The following is a 24,896-nucleotide window of genomic DNA, read 5'->3' as shown; positions in this document are numbered from 1 at the left end:
CATTCAACCTCTGGGATGACGCCGCACGGCTTCGAAGTGTATACTTCAGCCTCCAGGATGGCGCTCGGGCGTGGTTCGAGAACCATGAAGAGCAGCTGTCTTCTTGGAGTGAGTTCAAACGTCATCTTGCGGCAACTTACGGAAGCTCAGATCGCCGCGAACGGGCCGAACGCGCTCTACAATCTCGGATCCAAATGCCTAACGAGACCGTCGCGGCGTATATCGAAGACATGACGCGCCTGTTTAAGCGTGCGGATCCTACGATGTCCGAGGACAAAAAGCTGCACTACCTCATGCGTGGCGTCAAAGAGCAGCTTTTCGCTGGCCTGGTGCGGTGCCCGCCGAAAACTGTCGCAGAATTCCTTGCGGAAACATCCACTATAGAGAAAGTGCTTCAGCAGCGAGCTTCGGCACAGGATCGCACCATCCACGCCACCTCCGTCTCGGCTGAGTTCCTATCGCATAGCATGGACACATCGGCGCTACGGGAGCTCATACGTTCGATTGTGCGCGACGAACTCCGACTGATGTATGGCACACCTCAACCAGCTTCTGCCTCCATTGCGAGCGTTGTCCGCGACGAGGTGCAGCAAGCACTCCGGCCTCCATTTCCAACCGGTGAACCTCGCCCTACTCCTCCTCTTACACCACCTGAGTGTCACCGCCCCACATACTCCCAGGTGCTGTAATACTCTCCGCCCTCGTCGCCGTCCCTGATTCCTGCGAACGTAGCTGGGACGAAAACAGCAGCCCCCGTGATCCAGTACGTAACAGATTCTCGACCGCCTGCACGGAAAGCAGACGAGTGGCGTACCCCCGACCGACGGCCGTTATGCTTTCACTGCGGCGAACCGGGTCATGTCTATCGGCGCTTTCCCTACCGTCGACTGGGTCTCGAAGGGTTTTCCGCTGATTCTCCGCGGCCTCGCTACGGCGAACGGCCTCGAGCCGTTGAAGAGTTCGTCAATGATCAGCGCCGGATTGTTCCGTCTCGCCTGCGACAATCTAGATCACCGTCACCCAGGGCTCGCCCGTCGCCATCTGCAACGAGTTCCTCATAGGCAGCACAGGGCCGATCGCCCAGTCCCCGGAGGGAAAACTGAAACCAGCGACCTTCGGGGGTAGGCTCGCTGGATATCGCTGCGCGGGAGACCCCCGATTGATGCGGACACGGTAAGACTACGCATCGGCATTGGAAAAGTCCGCGCTTACCGATCACAACGCCACCTCGACCACGACGAAGTGCCGGTGGAACCGACGACGTAACCAAGCACCCGCAACGACGACGAATTGCCGGTGAAACAAACGACGCAACCACGCACCCGCAATGACGACGAATTACCGGTGGAATGCACGCTGCAACAACGCACCTGCAACGATGACGAATTGCAGGTGAAGCAGACCGCGTACACCGACGCAGAGCACTCAGACTCAGAAGCCTGACATTCGCGAGCAGCTTTCGTTGGACATACCCATAATACCGGATGGTCGCCATGCTCTAGCTCTTTTGGATACCGGCGCTGATTATTCTATTTCAAGCAGCCAGTTTGCCGCAGTTCTCAAGAAGGTTTTGACTCCGTGGGCTGGCACACACGTTCGCACTGCGGGTGGTCATCTGATTACTCCTCTGGGCATGTGCACGGCCAGAGTTCAAATTCAAAAGTCAACATTTGTGGTAAGCTGCCTTGTTCTGAAAAGCTGTTCGCGTGACCTGATTCTGGGCGTAGACTTTCTGCGTAAATATGGCGCAATTAATGACCTCCAGAATTCTACGGTCTCGTTTTCTACTGAGAAAGCAGTGACCCTGTGGGATTCGGGCTTGCTGCGGCTGCCCTTTGCGCGGCCGCCGCCCGCTTCCCTGTTTTTCTCCTCTTTCCCTTTCTCCCGCCTGAGGCGGCGGAGAGATGTCCGGACGACTTGTCACTGTCGCTCGGCCACAGCTCTGCCCTGGCGTCCCAGTGGGCTGTTCTCATTGGCGCCTTTTGGCGGGAACACGGCACCGCTTCGACGGCCGCGCTCGCGCGACCGTCCGAGCGGGGCCCAAGCAGAGAGACCCCTCCGAGACATCGCAAGGTGCGTACGCTACTGTTCCTGTCTGCCGGCCTTCGTCCGCGCAGACCAGTGTGTACTCGAATTCGTCTGCTCCGGGTCGTACCTGAGAGCGAAGCTCGAGCCTGTCGATCTTGATCCAACGTTCCGCGACAGGCGTACCTTGCGGTGGGTGCCCACTCTCTCTCAAAGGAACCCTCCGGTCACTGCGAGAGAGAGATTACAGCACGCCCTTGCGTGCTGGCGGCGCGCATTCATTGTCACTGCGTGCGCGCAGCGGAGCCTTGCTCCCCGCGCGCTCCTGGGACGCGGTGATTGAGTGTTTGTGTACCGCTGGTGGACGGCGTTCAATAAACGTCTTCTGTGTCACTGCAGCGAAGCGCTCTCCTCCCTGCGGAGGTTGAGTGCACGCTGTGGTGTTTCAGTGTGCGCGTGGTAACGGCTGATCGGGGCTTCGACTCGCGCGACGCTCGAACCCGCGGTGGTTGGTGGCCTATATCCACGTAGAAAACCACAACTGGCGCCCAACATGGGGCCAGTTGTGGTTTTCTGAGAGGTGGTGTGCTTTATAAGCACAACTCTAGATCCGAGTGGAGAACCTACCTCCTCGTGGTACCCACAGCTCTGAGAGAGGAAATCCTTTCCGAGTGCCACGATGAACCAACTTCTGGCCACTTGGGCTATTCTCGCACACTTGCTAGGATACAACAGACATTCTACTGGCCCGACCTTACCACTGTTGTTAAGCGCTATGTCAAGAGCTGTCGACAATGCCAGCGTCGGAAGGTTCCGCAATCAAAGCCTGCAGGCCTCCTCATGCCCATACTACCACCACGAGCACCATTTGATCAAGTCGGCATGGACCTTCTCGGTCCTCTGGTGGCAACCGTGGCATAATCATCGCCACAGACTATCTGACTCGCTATGCCGAGACCAAAGCGTTACCTAGTTGTACAGCGTCTGAAGTTGCCCATTTCTTTGTACGCCGGATCATACTACGGCACGGTGCTCCTACCTGTATTATTACTGATAGAGGGACTGCCTTTAGTTCAAAAATGATGGCCGAAGTCTTTCATCTGAGCGGTACGGCGCATCGAAAAGCTACTGCTTACCATCCGCAGACCAATGGGCTGACGGAAAGGCTTAATAAGACCATCGCAGATATGCTGGCGATGTACGTCGACGCCCAGCACAAGACTTGGGATGCGATCGTACCATATGTGACGTTTGCATACAATACGGCAGTCTAAGAGACTACACGTTTCACGCCGTTTCGCCTCGTTTACGGCAGGGAGGTTCGGACGATGCTGGACGCAATGCTCCCTTGCCAAACAGATACCGAACTTTGTTCTGACGCCGAGCAGTTTGCCCAAGATGCTGAACAAGCACGACAACTAGCACGCGTCCACATCACCCAGCAACAGGACAGGGATTCACGCCGGTAGAACCTCCGCCACAGACAAGCTTCCTACAACACCGGGGACCAGGTGTGGATGTGGACTCCTGTTCGACGCCGCGGCCTTTCAGACAAGCCAATTTGCCGCTACTTCGGACCGTATAAAATCGTGAGACGCACCAGTAGCGTCAATTACGAGGTGCTCCCGGATGGATCAGACCACACAGGCCGTCGGCTACCTCGTCCAGAGACAGTTCATGTCTTACGATTGAAGCCGTACTTTGTGACAAACTACATCTACAAACTTTTTCTTTTTTTTTTGGGGGGGGGGGGGTTGCTTTTGTACGCTTGTGTGCACGTGTGACTGTGTGCGGTACGCTTAAGGAGGAAGGAATGCCAGGGGGCGCTCGGAGTGAAAACGACGTTGAAGTGAATCGGCTCCGGACTCGCAGGACGTAACTAAACCTTGGACCGTGTAATTTCACCTGTAACGGCTCTGTTACCTAGCCCCAGTCGCCAACACCGTGACACTATGATCTGCAGTATGAAATAAATAAAAAATAAAAAACTTCGCCGGGGCACGTGACTATAAACTGTGCACGGAAACTCAAATCAGTGGCGTCAATTACATACCGCACCTTACTTATATAATTGCCTCACTCAGTTCAGTTCAGTCGTTCAGTGATGTCCGACTCTTCGTGACACTATGGACCATATTACGCCACGCTTTCCGGTCTCTCACTATCTTCCTAACACCACATAATTTCATCTGCAGCGCCTCGAGGATACCATCTAACCATCGCGTTCGCTGCCTACCCTTTCTCCGGTGACCCTCAACCTTTCCCAACATCAAATCTTTCTCCAGCAACTCCTCTCTTCTCATCAGATGACCAAAGTAGCTTAGCTTTAACTTAGAATTTGACACTCCAATGAGCAGTCAGGGTTTATGGTCGACAGTATCGACTGATTTGATTTTCTGGCAGTCCAAGGAACGCCCGAGAGTCTCCGCCAGCACCACAATTCAAAGGCGTAAATTCTTCGGCGGTCAGCCTTCTTCACAGTCCAACTCTCGAATCCATACATCACAACTGGAAAGACCATAGCACGAGTTATACAGATCTTGGTAGGCAGACTAATATATCTGCTCTTTACTAGCCGGTCAAGGCTAGCCATGGCTCTCTTTCCCAGAAGCAGGCGTCTCCTAATTTTATGGCTGCAGTCTCCTTCCGCGGTAATCTTGGAGCCCAAGAAGAGAAAATCTACCATCACTACCTGCCCTCATTACTTAGCGGTAGCGACGGCGCCAGGGAGCCAACGTTAAACGTTCTCCTTTACTTGATTCTGCATTAATTTCGCGCACTGCTGCACGGGAGATTTCCAAGCTACCGAGCACGCTCGCTACTCGGACGTACGGCCTTACCTGATAGTCTTACTCAAAACACGGTGCTAGGGCACAAGACTATCAACTGCACAGACAACCTCAAATCAGCGTCATCAATTACATATCGCAGCCTGCCTATATAATTGCCATCGCTGGCTATCCTCATCACTTCGCAGTAGTGACGACGCCAGCGTGGCAACGCCAAAACGTTCACGTTTACTTGACAAGGAAGATGAGGAAGAAAGGCAGGGAGGTTAACCCGTAAAAGCGACCGGTTTGCTACCCTGCACTGGGGGAAGGGGGTGAGTGGATATAAAAGTTGTGAGAGAGGGATGGGTGAAGTTAGTACAGTCACATCACAGACATGCCACATCACATCACGTCAGAGTCATATCACTTAATAGCAAACTCATAGTCTTTCGATTAGGCCTTCACCGCAGATGATCGCCGTGGCCAGGGACCTAAAATCTTAATTTCAGTCAATGGGCGTCCATCTCGATGCTCCAGCGTACGGCACAGACACTGTCTTTCCTCACTGTATATGGGAAACTCACGAAGAATATGGCCTATAGTCTCGTCGCATCCACAGTTTGTACATGCAGGGCTGTTCGCCATGCCTATCATAAAAGAATACGAGTTTGTGAATGCTACACCAACCCACAGGCGGCACAACAAAGTTCGCGTCGGGGTAGGCCAGGCGGAAGCTGGAGCTTCAGGTCAGGGTCCAGGGATTTTAAGCGGCAGTTCATCTTTACTTGATTCTGCAAATCTGTCTCGCCCTGTTGCACATAAATTTCCTTGCGACCGAGCATTCTCGCTATTTGAACGTACGACCTTAATATAAAGTCTTACGCAACAAGCGGTGCCGGGGCACTTGACTGTCAACTGCACAGTGAACCTCAAATCAGCGGCATCAATTACATATGGCAGCCTGCCTATACAATTGCCATCACTAGCTACCCTCATCACTCGGCGGTAGCGATGGCGCCAGAGAGCAAACGTCGAGCATTGGGCTTTGCTTGATTCAGCAAAGTGGTCGCCCTGTGGCATGAAAAACTTCCATGCGACCGAACACCCTCGCTACTTCGATGCACGGCATTACCAGAAAGTTTTACCCGACAAATGGTGCCAGAGTAGCCGACAATCAATTGCGAAGAGAACCTCAAATCAGCAGCATCAATTACATACCACAGCCTACCTACATAACTTAAATCGCCGGCTACCCACGTCACTTGGCGGTAGCGACGACGCCAGGGAGACAACGCCAAACGTTCGGCTTTGCTTGATTCTGCAAATTGGTCACGGACTGTTTCACGGAAAACTTGGGTGAGGTTGAGCACCCTCGCTGCTTGGACGTACGGTCTTATCGTAATGCCTGGCCCGAGAACAGGCGCCAGTGTACTTGACTATCAGGTGCGCAAGAACTTGAAATCAAAGGAATTATTGACATAAATCAGCCTAATTGCCATCGCTTGCTATCCTCATCGCTTGGCGGCAGCGACGAAGCCAGGGAGGCAGAGCCAAACGTTCTCCTTTTGTTCATTCTGGAATTGTGTCTCGTCCTCTTGCACGGAAATTTCCATGCGACCGAGTGCCGTCGCACTTGAACATAGGGCCTTACGAGAAAGTCTTCCCCGACAAATTGCTCCAGGGTACGTAACTATCAACGTCGCAAGGAACCTCAAACCATCGGCATCAATTACGTACCGCAGCTTGCGTTTATAAGTGCCATCGCTGGCTACGGCCATCACTTCGCGGTAGCGACGGCTCCAAGTGTATTGTATCAGTCGCGCATGTGCTCTGGTCGTTATCATGCAGCCGCTTGTAGGCTATATATACCAGTAAGCAATCTCGAATAAACGCTCTTCTTCTTGTTGCTTCCACTCTGCGCGTTCGTTGCTGGGCGTGTCAGAAGTGCGATGGCGTTTACGTACGCAGTAACACGCTGATCGAAGCGGTGTCACTACCGCTGGTGCTGTCCGGTAGCACCGCGAAGAACTGGAGCCTCTTCAAGCAGCGGTTTGAGCTGTTCCTGCAGGCCACGGAGTCGACGAAAGAACCACGGACGGAAGAAGCCAAGACCGCACTGCTGTTCACCGTAGCCGGGCAAGACGCCCTAGATGTATTCAACAAATTTTTGTTTTCGGAGAACGAAAGCAAGGAAGATTATCAAACTGTTACAAAGAAGTTCGAGGAATACTGCAAAGAGCAGCAAAACGAAATGTACGAGCGGTATGTCTTTCGTTCAAGAACGCAAGCTGAGAGTGAACCCTTCGAACGCTTTGCACGGGACATGAAGAGACTTGCACGAAGTTGCAATTTTGGAACCTTGTGTGACTCCATGGTCAGGTACCAGGTTGTCTTTGGTACAAATAATCTGAAATTGCGGGAAAAGATGATGAAAGTTAAGGACCTTACTTTGCTGAGGGCAGAGGAAATTTGGAAGGCTGAACAGGTATGCGCCGAACAAAACAATACATGTACATTATCAAGAAGAAAGCAAGTGGATGTATTAGTGATCCTTCGGTCGCACTTGCTGATTGCGAAATGAAGTATTTGGAAGCAAATATGTGACGACAGCGATGATTTGCGGTGTGATGGCCTGACAGCAATTTTGTTCAGTGTATATATGTCATCTTTCATCCATTACAATTCAGTTGGGAGTCTGCGCACGTCCTGTCCTCTTCTTCTTTTGTCCGTGTATTTTTTAGCGCAGTAACCCCTTCGTCAAAAAGATGAATGCTAGGGAAAACATGCTTCCGGTGCCGTGGCGCTAACCATTTTTTGGCCTGTTGCAAAAACGTGTCTCAAGTAAGCGAAGTACGCGGCGAACAGGAAGGTTTTGAAATACTCGGCGTCAGCTTAAGCAACAGAGCTGATTATGTCATTCATGCGAGAGTGGCTTCCCAAGTAGTGTCTCTGAAAGTAGACACAGGCTCGCAAGCAAATTTATTGCCTTACTCCGTTTTTCAAAGGCGCAAAGCGAAGTCTGGTTTTAGAGCAAGCCCCTCCGTCCTCCGCTCAAACACCGGTGACGTTATAAAGCACATCTGCGTGGCTACGCTCCAAGTAGTTGTGAACGACCAAAGGGGGTACTTCGACTTCTTCATTGTAAAATAGGAAAACTAAGCCATATTGGGACTGTCTGCAAGCGAAGTATTAGATATGTTGTCGTGTTTTGTGAACACTGTGCACACGAACAGCACTGGTTAAGGAATTTCCCGAGTTCTTTCAGGGCATCGGCTGCCTAGCACGCCCTTACCACATGGTTCTGCGCGAGGATGCAACATGGGTAGTCCAGACGGTGCGACGGGTGACCTTGGCGTTGCTGGAGCCTCGGCGAGAAGAGCTGGATCGGATGGAGCGGGCTGGCATCGTGGCCAAAAGTCAGCGAACCCACTGACTGGGTGAGTCCGTTTGTTGCAGCAAGAAAGAAGGATGGGAAACTGCGCATATGTATTGATTCCAGGTGAATTAACGAGTGCCTAAAGCGAGAACATTATCAAATGCCTAAACGAGATGACATTGAGGCTGAGGCTGCCGGGGCTGCCTTTTTCTCTCGCATCGACGCAAATTTGGGGTTCCACCAAATCCCCTTAGATGAAGCTACATCAAGGGTATGCACAATCGGAACACCCTTTGGGCGCTTCTGTTTCTTGCGACTTCCCTTCGGCATTGCTTCGGCGCCTGAGGTTTTTCCGAGAACTATGAATGAAATATTCAACCAGGCTCTAGGGGTCCGAACCTATGTCGATGACATATTGATATGGGGGGCACAAGGGAAGAGCACGATACTCGCCTCCGCACAGCCTTGCAACTAGCCAAAAAAGCCGGCCTGACGCTCAATGCTGCGAAATGCCAATTCGGTGTCACGGAAATTGACTTTTTGGGTGACATCATAAACAAAGACGGAATAAGACCTAACCCCGCACTGATCGCACCATTAAGTGAAATGCCTCAGCCAAAGGACAAAGCCGGCGTTCACACAATGCTCGGGGTATTGAACTACTTTGGGAAGTATATACCGCATCTAGCGGAAAGGACGACGCTTCTACGAAGCCTCATTAAAAAAGACGCCCTTTTTGAATGGTCTGCAAACCACTGTAAGGAATGGCAAGCTGTCTGTGACGCACTGAGTGGTCCTCCTTTGCTAGTCATTTTTGATCCTGCTAAAAAGACCAAGGTCGTTGCTGATGCTTCGAAAAATGGGATTGGTTCCGCCCTTCTTCAGAACTAAGGTGGTAGTTGGCGGTCGGTCGCCTATGCATCCCGCACAAAGACAGAGGCAGAACAAAGAAACGCGCAAATCGAGAAAGAAGCAATGGCCATTCCTATCGGCTGTGAATTTTTTTTTCATTTCGTTTACAGCCGCATGTTCGCCATCGAAACAGACCACAGACCGTTGATAGCACTTGTTTCGAAAGCCATTGGTGACATGCCAACAAGACTGCAACAACAATTTTTCCTGCGCTTGCCAAGATACGATTACGTTCTTCACTTTGTTCCAGGCAAACAGCTGTTCCTGGCCGATATGCTTTCAAGATCGTCGCCAGCCGTTCCAATCGAACGTGATGACTTCACTGATGACGTCGACGTTCATGCAGTGAGCGTGACTTCAGAGCTGGTGAGCAAGAAAATGTTTGATCGATTGGCAGAAGCGACAGCCTCTGACCCAGACTTGCAGACAGTGTTGCGGCAACTAAGGAATGGAGAAGAAATTGCAGGCCTGATGAAACCTTTCGGTCCTGAGTTATCAGAAGTTAAGGGCATTATTATGAAGGAGACAAAAATCGTCATTCCAAAGAATGTGAGAGCTGAAATACTGGGTCGCATTCATGGAGGTCACTTAGGCATAAATAAGTGCAGAGAGCCCGTCGCCTGGTATTCTGGTCGAGACTGAATACCGATATTAAAACCATGGTGAAGACCTGTTTTGATTGTCAAAAATACGCATACAAACAAGAAACCAAACCAGTGGTGCTTAGGCCGATCAAGATCATGCCTGGTACAGGGTGGGTGTTGACATCTTTATGTAAGGCGGAAACTCCTACCTGTGCGTATTCGATGAGTTTTCAAACTTCACTGAAGTCGAAAAGCTTACCGACATAACGACATTCACTGTCATTGCTAAGCTTATTCAATTTTGCATGGTAGGGAATTCCGTTGGAAGTCTGCACCGACAACTATCCTCAGTTTTCATCACATGAATTTGCTTTGTTCGCCTCTAGATACGACTTCAAGCATGTGACGTCCAGTCCGCGATTCCCACTGTCCAGTGGTCTCACCGAGAAAGGAGTCCAAATTGTCAAAAGAATAATGAAGGACTTCTGGTTGGGCATTCCCGGTTATCGCTCGACTCTACTAGCCGAAGACCGGTACCCTAGAGAGCATCTTCAAGGTAGAAAGTTACGCACTCGGCTACCAGACGTCGTGTCATGCTCCTGTCAACAGAAGTCCCGGCGCCAATCACGCCAGCAAAGGCCCTCCAAAGAGAAAAATCTTCCCGAACTCAAAAAAGATGCAGTTGTAAGAGTACGAGGGAATGCATGGGACTGCAAGGCTTGAGTCATGGGCCTGGTGGCACCAAGGTCCTATCGCGCCCTTACAGAGGACAACAAAGTGCTTTGACGCAACCGACATCATCTAGCCACACGTGAGCCATTCCGAAGCGACGTAACGGAAGATGACTCAGGCAGCGAAGGCATTTCCCAGGAAAACGTAGAAGCGTCGCAGTCTACAATACAGCCCACTCAATTTCTGCCAAGGCGATCCACCGACAAAAGAGACAGCCCAATCGTATTCACTACGACCAGGATTTCCAAGTGTCGCGTATTGTGCTCTCAGACTTTTAAAGATTACACCGAGGAAGATGTATTGTATCAGTCGCGCATGCGCTCTGGTCGTTATCATGTAGCCGTTGTAGGATATATATACCAGCAAGCAATCTCGAATAAACGCTCTTCTTCTTGTTGCTTCCGCGCTGCGCGTTCGCTGTTGGACGCCGAAACAGGCGCAAGGAGCGTCAAATCAGCGGCATCAATTACGTACCGCAGCTTGCCTATATAAGTGCCATCGCTGGCTACGGTCATCACTTGGCAGTAGCGAAGACGCCAAGCAGCCAAAGTAAAACGTTCTGCTTTGCTTGATTTTGCAAATTGGCCTCCCGATGTTGCTGAAAACTTCCATGCGATCGAGCACCCTCGCTGCTTGAAAGTACTGTGATACCAGAAAGTCTTATCCGACAAAAGACGGTAGGTTACATGTCTATCAACTCCACACGAAACGTCAAATCAGCTGTATAATCTACATTCCGCAGCCTGTTGCCATCTCTGGCTGCCCTCATAACTTGACGGACTTGACGATGCCAATGAGCCAACATCAAATGTTCTGCTCTGCTTGATTCTGAAAATCGGTCTCGCCTTGTTGCGCAAAAAACCTCCATGCGACCGAGCATTCTCGTTACTTCAGTTGCAATGCGATCCGCAAGTCAGCGGCAAAAATTACATAGCGCAGCCTCCTTAAATAATTGCCATCGCTGGCTACGGTCATCACTTATCGGTAGCGACGACGCCAAACGGCCAATGTAAAACGTTCTGCTTTGCTTGATTTTGCAAATTGGTCTCGCGCTGTTGCTGGAAAACTTCCATTGGACCGAGCACGACGGAGCAGCCTCGCTACTTGAACATAAGGCCTTACCAGAAAGTCAGCCGACAAACGGCGCAGGACACGTTACTATCAATTGCGCAGGGAGCCTCAAATTAACGGCATCGAATCTATACCGCAGTCTGCCTATATTTCAGAGCAAAAACAGCGCAAACTTCACAATGGACAGAGAAGGGCAGACGAGACACAGGCGCTGTCTGCCCTTCTCTGTCCATTGTGAAGTTTGCGCTGTTTTTGCTCTGTGATGAACCAACTAGCTCGAGATGTCTTCTTCATGCCTATATTTGTAATCACCCTCATCAATTGGCGGTAGCGACGACGCTAGGGAGCCAACTTTGACCGTTCTGCTTTGCTTGATTCTGCAGATTGTTCTTGCCTGGTGCACGGAATATTTCCATGTGACTACGCACCCTCGCTGCTGGGACGTACGGTTTTACAACAAAGTCATCCTCGACAAAGGGTGCCAGGGCACGTGACTGCGCAGGGTACCCCAAATCAGCGGAATCAAATACATACCGGAGCTTGCCTATATATTTGCCATCGCTGGCTACCCTCATTCCTTGGCGGCAGCGATGACGCCAGGGAGCCAACACCAAACGTTCTGCTTCGCTTGATTCTGAAAATCGGCCTCGCCATGTTGCACGGCAAGCTTCCATGCGACCGAGCTGCAGTTATAGATTGAAAATGTGTTTTTCGATCGAATATTTAGGGGAAGCCCCCAAAGTGGAGTAGATTTCTAAAGGGAGTAATTACTCATTGGCATCCACTCAAGTACAGCCATATGGCAACACAAGAAAGCTATACAGCGTTATCAGAAACTTCGTAGTTATAGAAAAATTCTTCCCGGTCCGGGGACCGCACCCTGAACCACCGCCTTTCCAGGGCAGTCGCTAAACAAACTGACCTAACCAGGAAGGTCAGCGGAACAGATGGCAGGGCGAGATGGAATTGATCTATAATTCGAAGTGGGAAAGGTGTTCATCGAATATTGTCACGTAGTGGTGACAAGGCCGTACACACCAAAAGAAGACACAGGCTTGATTGTACTAAAATTAACCAATTGGACAGACTTGCGCTCGTAAAAAAACTAAGCAACTCGGCGGCGGCCATAGCAACAAATGTGCACGTCGATCGTCGAACTAAGCATACCCGTTAAAATTGTCAGCACTGCATTTAAAGCAGAGTGGAGAGTTGGGTCAGTTTTTACATATTGGTGAGTATTAAAGCCAGCGCAAAGACGAAGCCAAAGAGAGAAGCACACAACACAACGCTGGACTGACATCTGAGTTAGCAATAAACTCAGTTTCAAGTCCAGAGTTGTGTTGTGTGCTTTTCTCTTTTTGTCTGCGTCTTTTCTCTGGTTTTCATCATCATCATCATCATCATCATCATCATCATCAGCCTTACTATACGCACTGCGGGGTGAAGGCTTCTTCCATATTTCTCCAATTAATCCGGTTCTGTGCTAGCTGCATCCACTTGACCCCTGCGAACTTCTTGACCTCATCCGCCCACCTAATTTCCTGCCTCCCCCTTATACGCTTTCCTTCCCTTGAAATTCAGTTTGTCACCCTAAGCGACCATCGGTTATCCTCTCTTCGCACTACATGTCCTTTCCATGCCCATTTCTTCTTCTTGATTTCCACTAGAATGTCACTAACTTGAGTTATTTCTCTGACCCACTCTGCACGCTTCCTATCTCTTAATGTTACCCCTACCATTTTTCGTTACATAGGGAGGAAAGATCTAGATAAACCTGCAAATGGCAATAGCATGACCTGGAACATTGTAGAAACACACGTGAGCGCCTGCATTCTTCGAGATACGTCCCGACGCATCTTTAGCGACAAAGAGAATGATAAAGCGTCGTCTCTCGACAACGAGCATGAACAAACAAGGAATGCAGAATCTATAAGCGCGCTAGAATCACAATGTTAAGGCTGCATGCCAGGGGCTGTGGAACAATAACAAATAAAATTTAAACAGTTTGCGGTATTACTTGCCCCATTAAGAAAACATCGCCTCGATGTTTCAAAATAAACAGACATGAATTAACAAACATTGCGAAGCAAACATGAATCCTTTAGCGCGGGTAGTATGGCTTAAGGCGTACAACATTCATAATTTCTGGGTGCCCTCGGCGCCGCTGCGATGCTGCCGTGTCGTCGGGAACGACCTCGTAGTTCAATTGTTCTAGTCGGCGAATCACCTTGTACGGCCCGAAGTATTGGCGTAAAAGCGTTTCGCTCAGTCAGCGGCGGCGAATCGGCGTCAAACCCAGACTTGAAATCCCAGCTTGGACTCAGCATCGCGTCGCCGTAAGTTGTAATGTCGGGCGTCGGTTCGTTGCTGATCTTTAATGCGCATTCGGGCGAGTCTTCGGACTTCCTCTGCGCGTTGAAAGTAGGCGGCGACGTCCACATTCTCCTCGTCGGTTACGTGCAGCAGCATTGCGTCGAGCGTCGTCGTGGGCTCCCTGCCGTACATAAGGCTGAACGGGGTCGACTTGGTTGTCTCCTGGACGGCGGTATTTTAAGCGAAGATGACGTGGCGTAGAATGGCGTCTCATGTCTTGTGTTCCGCGTCGACGTACATTGCAATCATGTCCGCTATCATTTTGTTGAGACTCTCCGTAAGTCCATTTGTCTGAGTATGATACGCAGTAGTTCGTGGATGGCGTGTATGACTGCGTTCCAGGATGGCTTGCGTCAGCTCTTCCGTAAATGCCGTTCCCCGGTTCGTGATGAGTTCTTCTGGGGAGCCGTGCCTCAGGAGAATTTGTTCGACAAAAAACTTAGCTACTTAGCCGCAATACCACTGGGCAGTGTTTTGCTTCGGTGTAGCGAGTAAGTAGTCGGTGGCCACGATGATCCACTTGTTACTCGCAGATGAAGATGGAAAGTCGCCGAGGAGATCCATTCAAATTTGTTGAAAGGGCAGGGTTGGGTGCGGTATAAGTTTCAGCAGCCCAGCTCTTCTGAGTGGCGGCATCTTGCGTCACTGGCATTCACGGCACGTTTTCACGTAATGCGCAACATCGGCAGGCACTCGTGGCCAGTAGTACTTATCGTGGATTCGATGCAATATGCGCGCAAACCCGAGATGCCCTGCTTTTGGCTCGTCGTGTAACGCATGAAGAATTGCCTGCCTGAGGCTTTTAGGCGCGACAAGAAGGTGCGCGGTCTTGTTGGGAGCGAAGTTTTTCTTTACGAAGAAAGCGGTCTTGCCTTCCAAGTAAGTGGCTAGGTCTTTCAGCTGAGAATCTGATCGCTGCTGTTGTGCAAAACTGCTCGTGCGGTCCCAGAAAGGCGTCGTCGTCATCATCCTTCGCCGGAGGGTCGACAGGGGCGCGGGATAAGCAGTTTGCGTCGGAATGCTTGCGGCCCGACTTGCAGACTACAGTCACGTTAAATTCTTTAAGTCGTAGGCTCCATTGCGCAAGGCGGCCGGAGAGGTCTTTCAAATTAGCCAGCCAGCAGAGCGCGGGTGGTCGCTTATCACCTTGAATGGTCGACCATATGGTGTGGAGTAGTGGCCTAGATTATCGCGAGGCACTCCTTTTCGGTCGTTGAGTAATTGACGTCAGCGTTTATTAGGAATCTACTAGCGTAGGCGATTACTTTCTCCTGTGCGGCACTCTTCTGGACGAGAACGGCTCCTAGGCCCACACTGCTCGCGTCAGTATGAATTTCTGTCTCGTCGTTTTCATCAAACTGGCCAAGTACAGGAGGAGACTGCAGGTGGCGCTTAAGTTCGACGAAGGCTTCTCCTTGCATCGCTTCCTTTCGAAATGTACATCAGCCTTTGTAAGCTGCGTCAACGGTTCGGCGATGCGCGAAAAGTTTCTGACAGATCATTGATAATAAGCGCACAGATTTCTTGTCAGCAGGCGGCGGAAATTATGCGATTGAAGCTGTTTTCTCTGGGTCTGGGCGAACACGATGCTTGCTAACGGTGTGACCTAGGAACCACAGTTCCCCGAGGCGACGTGGCACGTCTCTGGTTTTAACGTTGTCCCGATGACTTGATGGCATTCAGGACTGCCTGCAGCCGTTTTAAGTGGTCTTCAAAGTTTGACGAGAAGACAACGACGTCGTCCAAGTATAACAAACAAATTTGCCACTTTAAGCAACCGAGAACTGTATACATTACTCGTTGAAACGTGGCTGGTGCGGAGCAAAGGCCAAATGGCATCACCTTGAACTCAAATAGATCGTCCGGTGTTATGAATGTGATCTTCTCGCGATCTCTCTCGTCGACCTCAATTTGCCAATAGCCGCTCTTCAGGTATGTCGATGAGATTTACCTTGCATTGCAGAGCCAGTCCTGTGATTCATTGATGCGAGAGAGAGGGTACACTTCTTCGTTATTGTGTTTAGGCGGCGGTAATCTACGCAGAAACAAAGTGTCCCATCTTTCTTCTTCCCCAAAACTGGTGCCGCCCAGGGGCTCTTCGATCATTTCCTCAACTTGATCGCGTATGGCCTGGCGTTCTCGGGGCGATACAAGGTAGGGGCTTTGATGTAGTGGTCGAAAGCGTTCTTCCGTTGTGACGCGGTGCTTTGCTAGCGGACCTTCAACGCTGAAGAAAAACATTCGATGTGTCTTTCAAGCAGAATGCGAATCCGGTCTTGTCTTGGGGTAGAGCTGCGTTAATGCAGAACGAAGGCTGCTGGGCTCGGTTGGGTGCACTGTCTTCAGATTAGCTCTGGAGGGTGTCCGCTAGCTCGTCTTCGAAAGCGATCGTCATGCCCTTGTTTAGGTGGCGGTATTGTTCGGTGAAGTTCGTCATCAGCACTTGAGCTTGTCCATGACGGAAATGGGCGACTGTTGCAATTCCCAGCCTACTCTCCAAGAGCAACTGAGTGTTTTCTTCGAGGACGCCTTCGGCGGTTTCCATATCTGCGTTGCCCACGCAGGCGATGACGGGGAAGTCTCCGTCGAGGGCGTTCAGAAAAACCCATTGCGTCGAAGTCGTCGTAGTAGGTATGGCTTTGTCCGCAGATAGCTTCATCAGCTTGGATCGGAGGTTGATGATCACTCTATGATCATTTAGGAAGTCCATGCCCTCAATCACGTCGCGGGAACACTGCTGTAGGACGACGAAGCTGGTAGGGTAGGTACGTCCATTTAGCGTAAGCCTTGCTGTGCATCACCCTGACGGCGTTATAAGGCTACCGCCAGCAGTACAAATTAGTGGGCCATCCCAAGTGGTCATCACCTTTTTGAGCTGGGCAGCGAGCGCTCTACTGATGACAGAATAGGCAGCTCCGGTGTCCACTAAGGCGGTAAATGTCCGACTGTCGACAGCAACTTCGAAGTCACTCATTCGCGTCCTCGTAGTGCATGTTGGCTTCGATTTTCGATCTCTACTTCGCCTTGTGCTGAGGTCGCGGCCGGGGCACACCGTTGTCACTTCGCTGGGTGGCGGTGTTAGCTTGGAGTCTAGTCGCGTTGTCATGGATGTTGAGATCGTGCATAGCGGCGGTGTCACTTTAAAGTCTGGGCGTGTCGAGTGTGTCTTCATAAGTAATGCAGGCGTCATAGCGGCGTCGTCATTACTCATCGTCGCCGGCGGAGGATCTTCGTTAGTTCGCCGTATAGCAACCTCACTTACAAAGGTTGCTACCTTTAGTTTCCCATACGGGATCTTGGGAACCTTCCTCGCACACTGTTATTGTAGCTGAGGCCTGGCGACGACATTTGTTTTTTGATGACACTCCGTGCAATAAATATACGTGCTAATAAATAGTTCGGCCCTTGTCTGTCTCCTCTTTTTGTCCTGTCTGTTTTTTGCGCTTTATATATGCAATAATATAATATATAATATATAATATATGCACTTTACTTATCAAGACCAACCAGCCCGTCTTTCTACGTTAAGAAGTCGCGCTAGGGTGCACATGCAAAATAATCAGCAATAAAAAGACGCTGTACAAGCAATAAGCAGGTACAAACACGCCACGGTGAACCGAAGTGAGCATCCCGCTGGCAATACAAGTTATATCACGAACATTCGTGTGACCTTCCTTGCAAGAATGGAACGCTCACGACACCCATAAGTACTTCTAGCTTTTTCTAAAAAACTGGTGCCTTTACTTGTACTGAATGAATTGTGCGCCTCAATCACCCTTAGTTTCCCGCTTTCATTTTCTGTCCCATTTTCTTTTCTTCTGTCTTTATTGGACTGACTTGCGCCCGCAAAATAACTAAGCAACTCGGAGGCGGCGATAGCAACAAACTTGCTCGTCGATCGTCGAACTAGGAATACCCGTTACGCTTGTCAGCAGTCAATTTAAAGGCGGCGAGGAAAGATCTAGATAAAGCCGCAAACGGTACTAGCGTGACCTGAAACATTGTAGAAACACACGTGAGCGGCTGGAACCTTCGAGATACGTCCCGACACACCTTTCGCGACAAAGCGCGTCATCGCGCGACAACGAGCATGAACAAACACGGAATGCAGAATCAATAAGCGCGCTAGAATCACAATGATCAGGCCGCATGCCAGCGGCTGTCGAACAAGAACAAATAAAGATTTAAACAGTTCGCGGCATACACTTAGGGGGAACCACCAAGGTGGAGTAGATTTGAAATAAGGGAGTAATTACTTATTGGCATCCACCCAAGCGCAGCCATATGGCTACATAGTAAAGTTATACAGCTTTCTCAGAAATATCGTAGTTAAATAAAAATTCGTCCTGGTCCGGGGACGGAACCCGGGACCACCGTCTTTCTGGGGCAGTCTCTCTATCAACTGAGCTAACCAGGACAGTCAGCAGACAGATGGTAGGGCGAGATCGAACTAATCTATAACTGAAATTGGGAAAGGTGTTGATCGAACATTTAGGGAAAGCCCCCCAAGGTGGAGTAGATTTGTAATAAGGGAGTAATTACTCTTTGGCATCCACCCAAGCGCAGTCATACGGCTACAAAGGAAAACTATATCGCTTTCTCAGAAACTTGGTAGTTAAAGAAAAATTCGTCCTTGTCCGGGCATTTTCCTTCAATTTTTTCTGTAATTTTTCTTACTACCAAGTTTCTGAGAAAGCTGTATAGCTTTTTTAGAAACTTCCTCAGAAAATGGTTTTGCAGGGTAACCTGCAAAACTGAGCGTTCAAGAGGCCTTTTACTCAACCTTATGACTATATGGTATTCAGTATGTGTGATAAAACAGAAGCACAAAATTATGGGGGTAGTTTGAGTAAAAGGCCTCCTTTAACAAAGCCGTACCACTCGTTTTTGCAAGGTAGCCTACCTACCCAGAGAACAAAACGTTGCGGATATTTGAGGTCCCTGAGGCTGGATCGAGTTGGTAATATCTTCATGGGGTCCTACATACCAAAGACCATTGCGCTAAGCGAGGCCTCTACCACCTTCAAATGACATGTCTGTCGCTTTTCTCTCACACCACCAACAAAAAGCCACATTTTCCGGACGAACAGAGAGAGCTGTTCAAATTAAGCACAGTTTAACGAAACATATGCAGTACTTGATCAAGGTATTCCGTCAACAGCGGAAAAATGCACTGAACTATGAGGCTTACCCTGTATGTGAAGGGAACCATTATGTAATGTGAAAAGGCAGGGTGATAATGACCATCTCACCTTTATCAGGCCTATGTCGTTGGCTTTTTGTCGAAATAGAGGATAAGGTATAAGCTCTTCAGATAAGGCGCGGGGCCCGCGACGTCTTCTGGTGTCGTTGTAGAATACAATAGCTCGCAAAGGAACTCTCTGTCTATGAACAGAGAAAACAATGTTGTCAGTTAAAAGATCACAGCCCATCATGCCATTCGCACTTCTGTTATTGCCAACCCTACTATAGCAATCGTATTTCATCATGACCCTAACTTTTTTTGATAAGTTTGTAAAAGCGAAGATCTTTTGCACAGATGTGTAAAGGATAACGCAGAAAATGCTTTGGATCTTTTCCATCAAAGAACCCTCCTAGGAAGCACATGCAAGCTTTCCTTTTTATTTATGCTTGGAAACGAGAAATTAGATCATTGAAGCGTGCCATATATTAACACAGTCACGGCTGAACATGAAACTAACGTGATAGATGAAGCTGTGACAAGATACATGCAGCGCGAGGATGCCTTAGAATGTTATCATGTGCAAACGACAGTGTTCTGCAGCCGTTACCTTCAGGAAAACCAAAACCACCTTAAGTGTCCATTGAAATTTAATAATGCTGTTATGGGGCTGCAAACCGGTGAACACAGGAGAAAAAAGAACGGAGAGGTGGTGTTCGATGACAGTGAGATGGCGTTTTAATGAAATGTTGACGGGCTAGCGCAAGCGCTCCTACCCGCGCCACTACCCGCTTCTTCCTCTTTCCTCGTCCGTAACATAACCCGGGGCCATATAAATGGTCGCCCCGGAGGCTTTAGGACCACTGGTCTCCAATATCCGATGGCCGAGGCACAGGCACGCACCGCATGACATGGCCAAGGGTCATGTGTTAATGTGTGGCGGCGTCTTGGGTCGGTGGGGTCTCAGGCTGGCAATTCGGGTCAATAGGGTCACATGGTCTTCGGCTGTGTTGCTGTGTCTTGTGGTCGCGTGGATGGCGTCTCGGGTCAGTCTCCTCCGTCGTATCTTGTGGTCAGGGCTGGGGACGGGGCGGAGGAACGGCAAGGTCTGACAGGTGGAGGATCAGCCATGTGATGCATCCTAACCTTTCGCCGGCGATGCAAGAAGACGCAGGGTGCCGAAGCTTCGGACCAGGATGAGGAGGTGATGATAAAGTACCCGGCACCTCCAACCAAATGTTACGTGGAGGTAAGCCAGTGAACATAGGCGAAAGAGAACGGAAAGATGATGTTCGATGACAGTGAGATGGCGTTTGTTCCAAGGCATGGGCCTAGCGCGAGCACTCCTGCTCGCTTCTTTCTCCTTCCTCATCCATAACAATATCATTCGGGTGTTTAGTAGTGTAAGAAAGCGAAAACATACTTAAGCTTTTCACACGAACTGATGGGGTAGCGTTGTGGTTAGCGAATAAAAGCTGTCTGCATAGAAACCGCATATACCTTGCAGAAACGTAGTGAAAAATAACTAACCATTTACATCTCCCCTTTCATTATATGAGTGAGTTTAAGAAATTAAGGGGTTATTTGCTTCCTCATATCAAAATGATTGCAGCCGGCTGCACACTGAAGCATTTGAACTGATGCACCAAAATAAGGGCAGCGAAGAACAACAATCGTAGGAGAGTAGTGCGAAAGCGCTACGGCTTCCCTGCAGAATACCAAGTTAGTCTGAGAAGAAAAAGGGACATACACTCAATGAGAACCGCAGGTACTGTGGCGAAACGCCAAACCAATTGTTATTCCTTAGGTAGTCTTTTCTCAATTATCGTGTATACACTCTGGCCAACAGATGAAATTGTTCGCTGGTACACAGGCGACCGAAACCCGTAGCAAGTTATCGTCGGTGACGCGCCGCGTAACATGGTGCTAGTTCAATGCGCATATCTGAGTAGAGAATAATTAGGAACCTTTCCCTCACATGTGCTAACTATGCGGTTTAGTGTTACAAAGTAGCTTGATTTGACCAGAATTAAGGTATCTTTGCTTTCCACTCAATCCCACTCGTAAACTATCCAATCAAACTTTCATTCGCTTTAAGCTTTGATGTGCTACTGCGGTCTTTGTAAGGCTATGTAATCTGTCACATTGAAGCTATCCGAAATGGTGTGGCCCATTTCATGAAATCGCACTACAAAAGACCTCTCTCGGTTCTCTGGAGCAAATTCTCAGCCATTTTGTTTCATAAATTTCAATAAAATGATTCGCAGTGTAGAAGCTCTACTGCTGTTTCGTACTTTAGGACCGCGTGTTAGCGTTTAAGCGCACACACAGCTGCACAAATAATGTTATTACATCGTTTATACCAGACACTATGAGACTGGCTAAATCATTCTATTTTCAATGATGGAAATTCCGTAAGTTACGGGAGTCACAGTGCATTTCAAGTGCAAAAGCTATCCGTTGTTCTTGCTTCAAATTACTTCTTTGGTTTTTGACTCTCTGCGTCTACATTTTATTTGTGCCTGCCGCGTAACTTTTAATTTATCAGTTTTGATATCATTTCTTTAATTACAAATTTTTGCTTTATCTTTCTGGTTGCCCAGGTATCATATTACGGAGATCCCCAAACCATTTAGGATATAAGGGCGTTTAACATTGCATAAATTACCATGGCGATATTTTTCTGCATTTCCTGCTCTTTGCAAATTTTAACACTTTTAGTGAGGCGGCGCATGTTGTCGTCGGAATGCATGATTACCAGCAAACATTTAACGGCTTTTTTTTTGGAGCCGACGTTAACTTTGAAGTTTTTGCTAAATGTAATCATCTGGTTGGCCTTGCAAATGATACACGTGCTATCGCTTTTTATCCGAGAATAAATTTTGCAAGGCTGATATTGAGTTAGATTTGTTATATTAGTCTTAGTCATGTGGCTAAGAACAATAATATATTTCATTTTACTTCAATGTACTTGCTTCCTCATCATCATCAGCTTCTCCCATATTTCTCTAGTTACTATGCTAGCCTTCAAAGAAACCATCGTACATTTTGCGGAAATTGCGCACTACATAAGGAGAAACACAAAAACAGGACGTCCAACGTGCACAGGACAACAACGGGATATTCCTAAAAGGAGGCACATATAAAACTGTCCATGCTCGTGCTCTGTCCGAAGAATTATTGCATACTCATTGCAAAGGCAGTGTCGCATTTTTACGCTCTTGCTCTTCTTTATTAAGACGAAAGCCTTTCTAGGAACCAAATCCTGTGCGCAGAATCTGTGCGTGATGTGTGCCATATCCTGCGAGATGCCACAAGATTAGCTCTTGTCTAGCGTTCCAGCCATCTGCAATGCCGCACTTAACGCGCCAGGGATCCCCACGCAACATGAGCAATGGTGTTCCGTCCAAACTCCCACTTGCCGGAGAAAGTGTGACATATACTGCGCCTTTCCTCTCCTGTAAACCAGTTATATTTATATGTAGCACTGCAACGAACGCCGGTAAGAGGCAAACGATAGGAAGCAAATGATAGGAGAGAATAGATAGATGGATTTATTGAAAGGAAAAGGCAGAGAGGTTGGCCAAATAGGAGAGAAGGTTAGACTTTACCCATTCTCGTCTTAAGACACATATAAGAGATCACTTAATTTTAATGTTATTTATTCACTTGAAAGCATAGCTGAGGTTGTGATTTCACACTTGCCTTCTCGAGCTTTCTATATCTGAAAAACATTTATTATTTCCCTTTCCTTCCTCTCTTTCTATGGTGTTGGCTGTTTCAAAGACCGGCGTACATTTGTGTTTCGCGCAATGAGGTGCAAGGTTTTCAGGTTTTGTAATTTTACTTACATCATTACAGTGTTCCTTTAGCCCAGTGTTCACACACGTCTGCGTTTTGACCAATATAATCGATTTCGAGCGCCAAAAGAATCTTATAACTTCGTTTTCACATTCTTGATGCGTAATTTCGCATGTGTTACTTGTATCCTTCAGGACATTACGCATATAATCGCAGAAGTGCACTATTTTTTCGGGGATTGAGCACAAGGTTGTCGCCATGCCTAGTTGCTACTCATAACTAGTTGCCCATTGCGTGCAATACCACACTTTGAAGGACCAACCATAATAGGCTTTCCAAAAGAAAGGAAGAAATAATAGCAGCTTTTCAGATATGGGCAGTTAAAGTAGAGAAGTACGAAAGCATAGCCTCAGTTATGCTTTAAAGTGAAGAGTTAAAAGTAATAAAGAAGACTAGGAGCATAAAGAGGTGACACCGCCTCGGCATTCAGTTGCAGAAGGGCTTCAAACATAGCATGCGCATGGACTTTTTTGAACATACCTACCTTTATGAATAAAGCGTAATTATCAGCGCGCTTCTCTGTTTTCATACATTGTCTTCTTAACGTCATCCGCCAACTACTTTTTTCACCCCGGCCTTCCCTTTGAATCCTGTATGTTGCTCGCATCGACAATCGTATTTTCTATTTACAAAGCATACTCTGCCCATTCTTTCTCCCTACTTATGGACTACACAGGGAAAAATAAACTTCCATTCCAGCCCCGTCAAACTGAGACGATGTGCAGAACGCACAATCAGACATCAGAGACAAAACAGACATCATTTCAACGTTCACTTAATATTTCTGAAATATACTGCAAATATTTCTGATGCTAAGCGGTAAGGAAAACCTAAAGAAATAATGCTGCCGACCAAAGACATGCCGATATGTTATTTAGTGGAACATTAGTGCGTTTCCGGACTCTCATACCCAACGTTTGTTTTGCATGAAAACTTTTCTCGCTTCCCTCTAATGGAGTGCCCTAAGCTATATTGCTTTTTCTGCAAAAAGCGGTTTACAAACCTACTGTTTCTCTGTGCCAATAAGAGCGTCTCTTAGATGTGTCTTATGAGGCAAACGGCGAAAGCTTGCCCTTCCTCTTCTGATTTGCTTCTCATCGTTTGCGTGATCGTTTTTATCTTATTGTTCTCGTAAGTCATTGTTTGACGTACTGATCTGACATTTTTCGAAAGCGCTAATACAACATGGACTGAGAGAACCAGGCAGGGATAAGCGCTACTTCCAACTTTTTATTTCGTGAAACCTCAAGTGCTATATAAAGTCTACATCGCTTCAAGGACATGAAAAAAGTCTGAGCGTACGCGATAACAAAGTGTAGCTGCCCAGACTGACGGAAGCAAGGAAGACATAAGCAAGATTGCATCAATACATTAAGTAAAGCAAGTTCTTTTTTTTTTAACAATGAAATCGAAGGTGCGCTAACACGGGTACTTCCCAGTGATGCTATATACTGGGCTTCTATAATTTCTCGGCTAAGTTGGTCCCGACTACGCTTGATGATATGGCACTGATTTAAAAATGGAGCACAGTTACAACACTTACTGCAGTGAACGGCTAGGTCACTTTCGGAAGAATTACTAACATTATTTTTGTGCTGGCGTAGCCGGTCGTTGAGACAACAACCTGTTTGAGACGACAACACAGCCTTTATTGTGCCCGGTGGAACAGCACGTTGCATTTATTGCTGCGCTAGTTTTGCACAACGCCACGGTGTTTAAGGGTTAAGAGTAATTTTCGGTTTCACCAATATAGGCGCAGGGATAGTCGCTGGATGGTATACAACAAACAACCCCAGGTAACTTAACACGTTGTAGCAGGTCCTTCACATTAACGCCTTCAGCTCGATGCTGAATTCTTGGCACGTGGGCAATATGCCCTCTGTGCTTCGCGAAGATTCGAGAAAGAGCCTATCTGATCTGAGGACACGTAGGGACTCGCAGCGCATTTCATCGTTTTGACTGATAGTGGTCGTATCCCTCGCGTAAGGTTGACTTTTTTGTGACTCTTC

General features: G+C 48.5%; 1 protein-coding gene across 1 annotated transcript in view; it reads right to left on the bottom strand.

The window, feature by feature from the left end:
* The window catches only part of LOC146201327 (venom peptide isomerase heavy chain-like), a 510,925-nt gene that overhangs the window by 219,473 nt on the left and 266,556 nt on the right, over positions 1-24,896 (bottom strand). The window contains exon 4 of the mRNA XM_084592522.1: positions 19,097-19,229. Within this exon, the coding sequence (XP_084448648.1) occupies positions 19,097-19,229 (133 nt within the window). The remainder of the gene's footprint in view (positions 1-19,096; positions 19,230-24,896) is intronic.

The sequence above is a fragment of the Amblyomma maculatum genome, chromosome 2, assembly GCF_055883805.1.
Source record: "Amblyomma maculatum isolate TAMU_Amacu chromosome 2, ASM5588380v1, whole genome shotgun sequence".
Lineage (NCBI taxonomy): Eukaryota > Metazoa > Arthropoda > Arachnida > Ixodida > Ixodidae > Amblyomma > Amblyomma maculatum.
The sequence above is the reverse complement of the archived record's forward strand: the minus strand, read 5'-3'. Positions and strand labels throughout refer to the sequence as shown.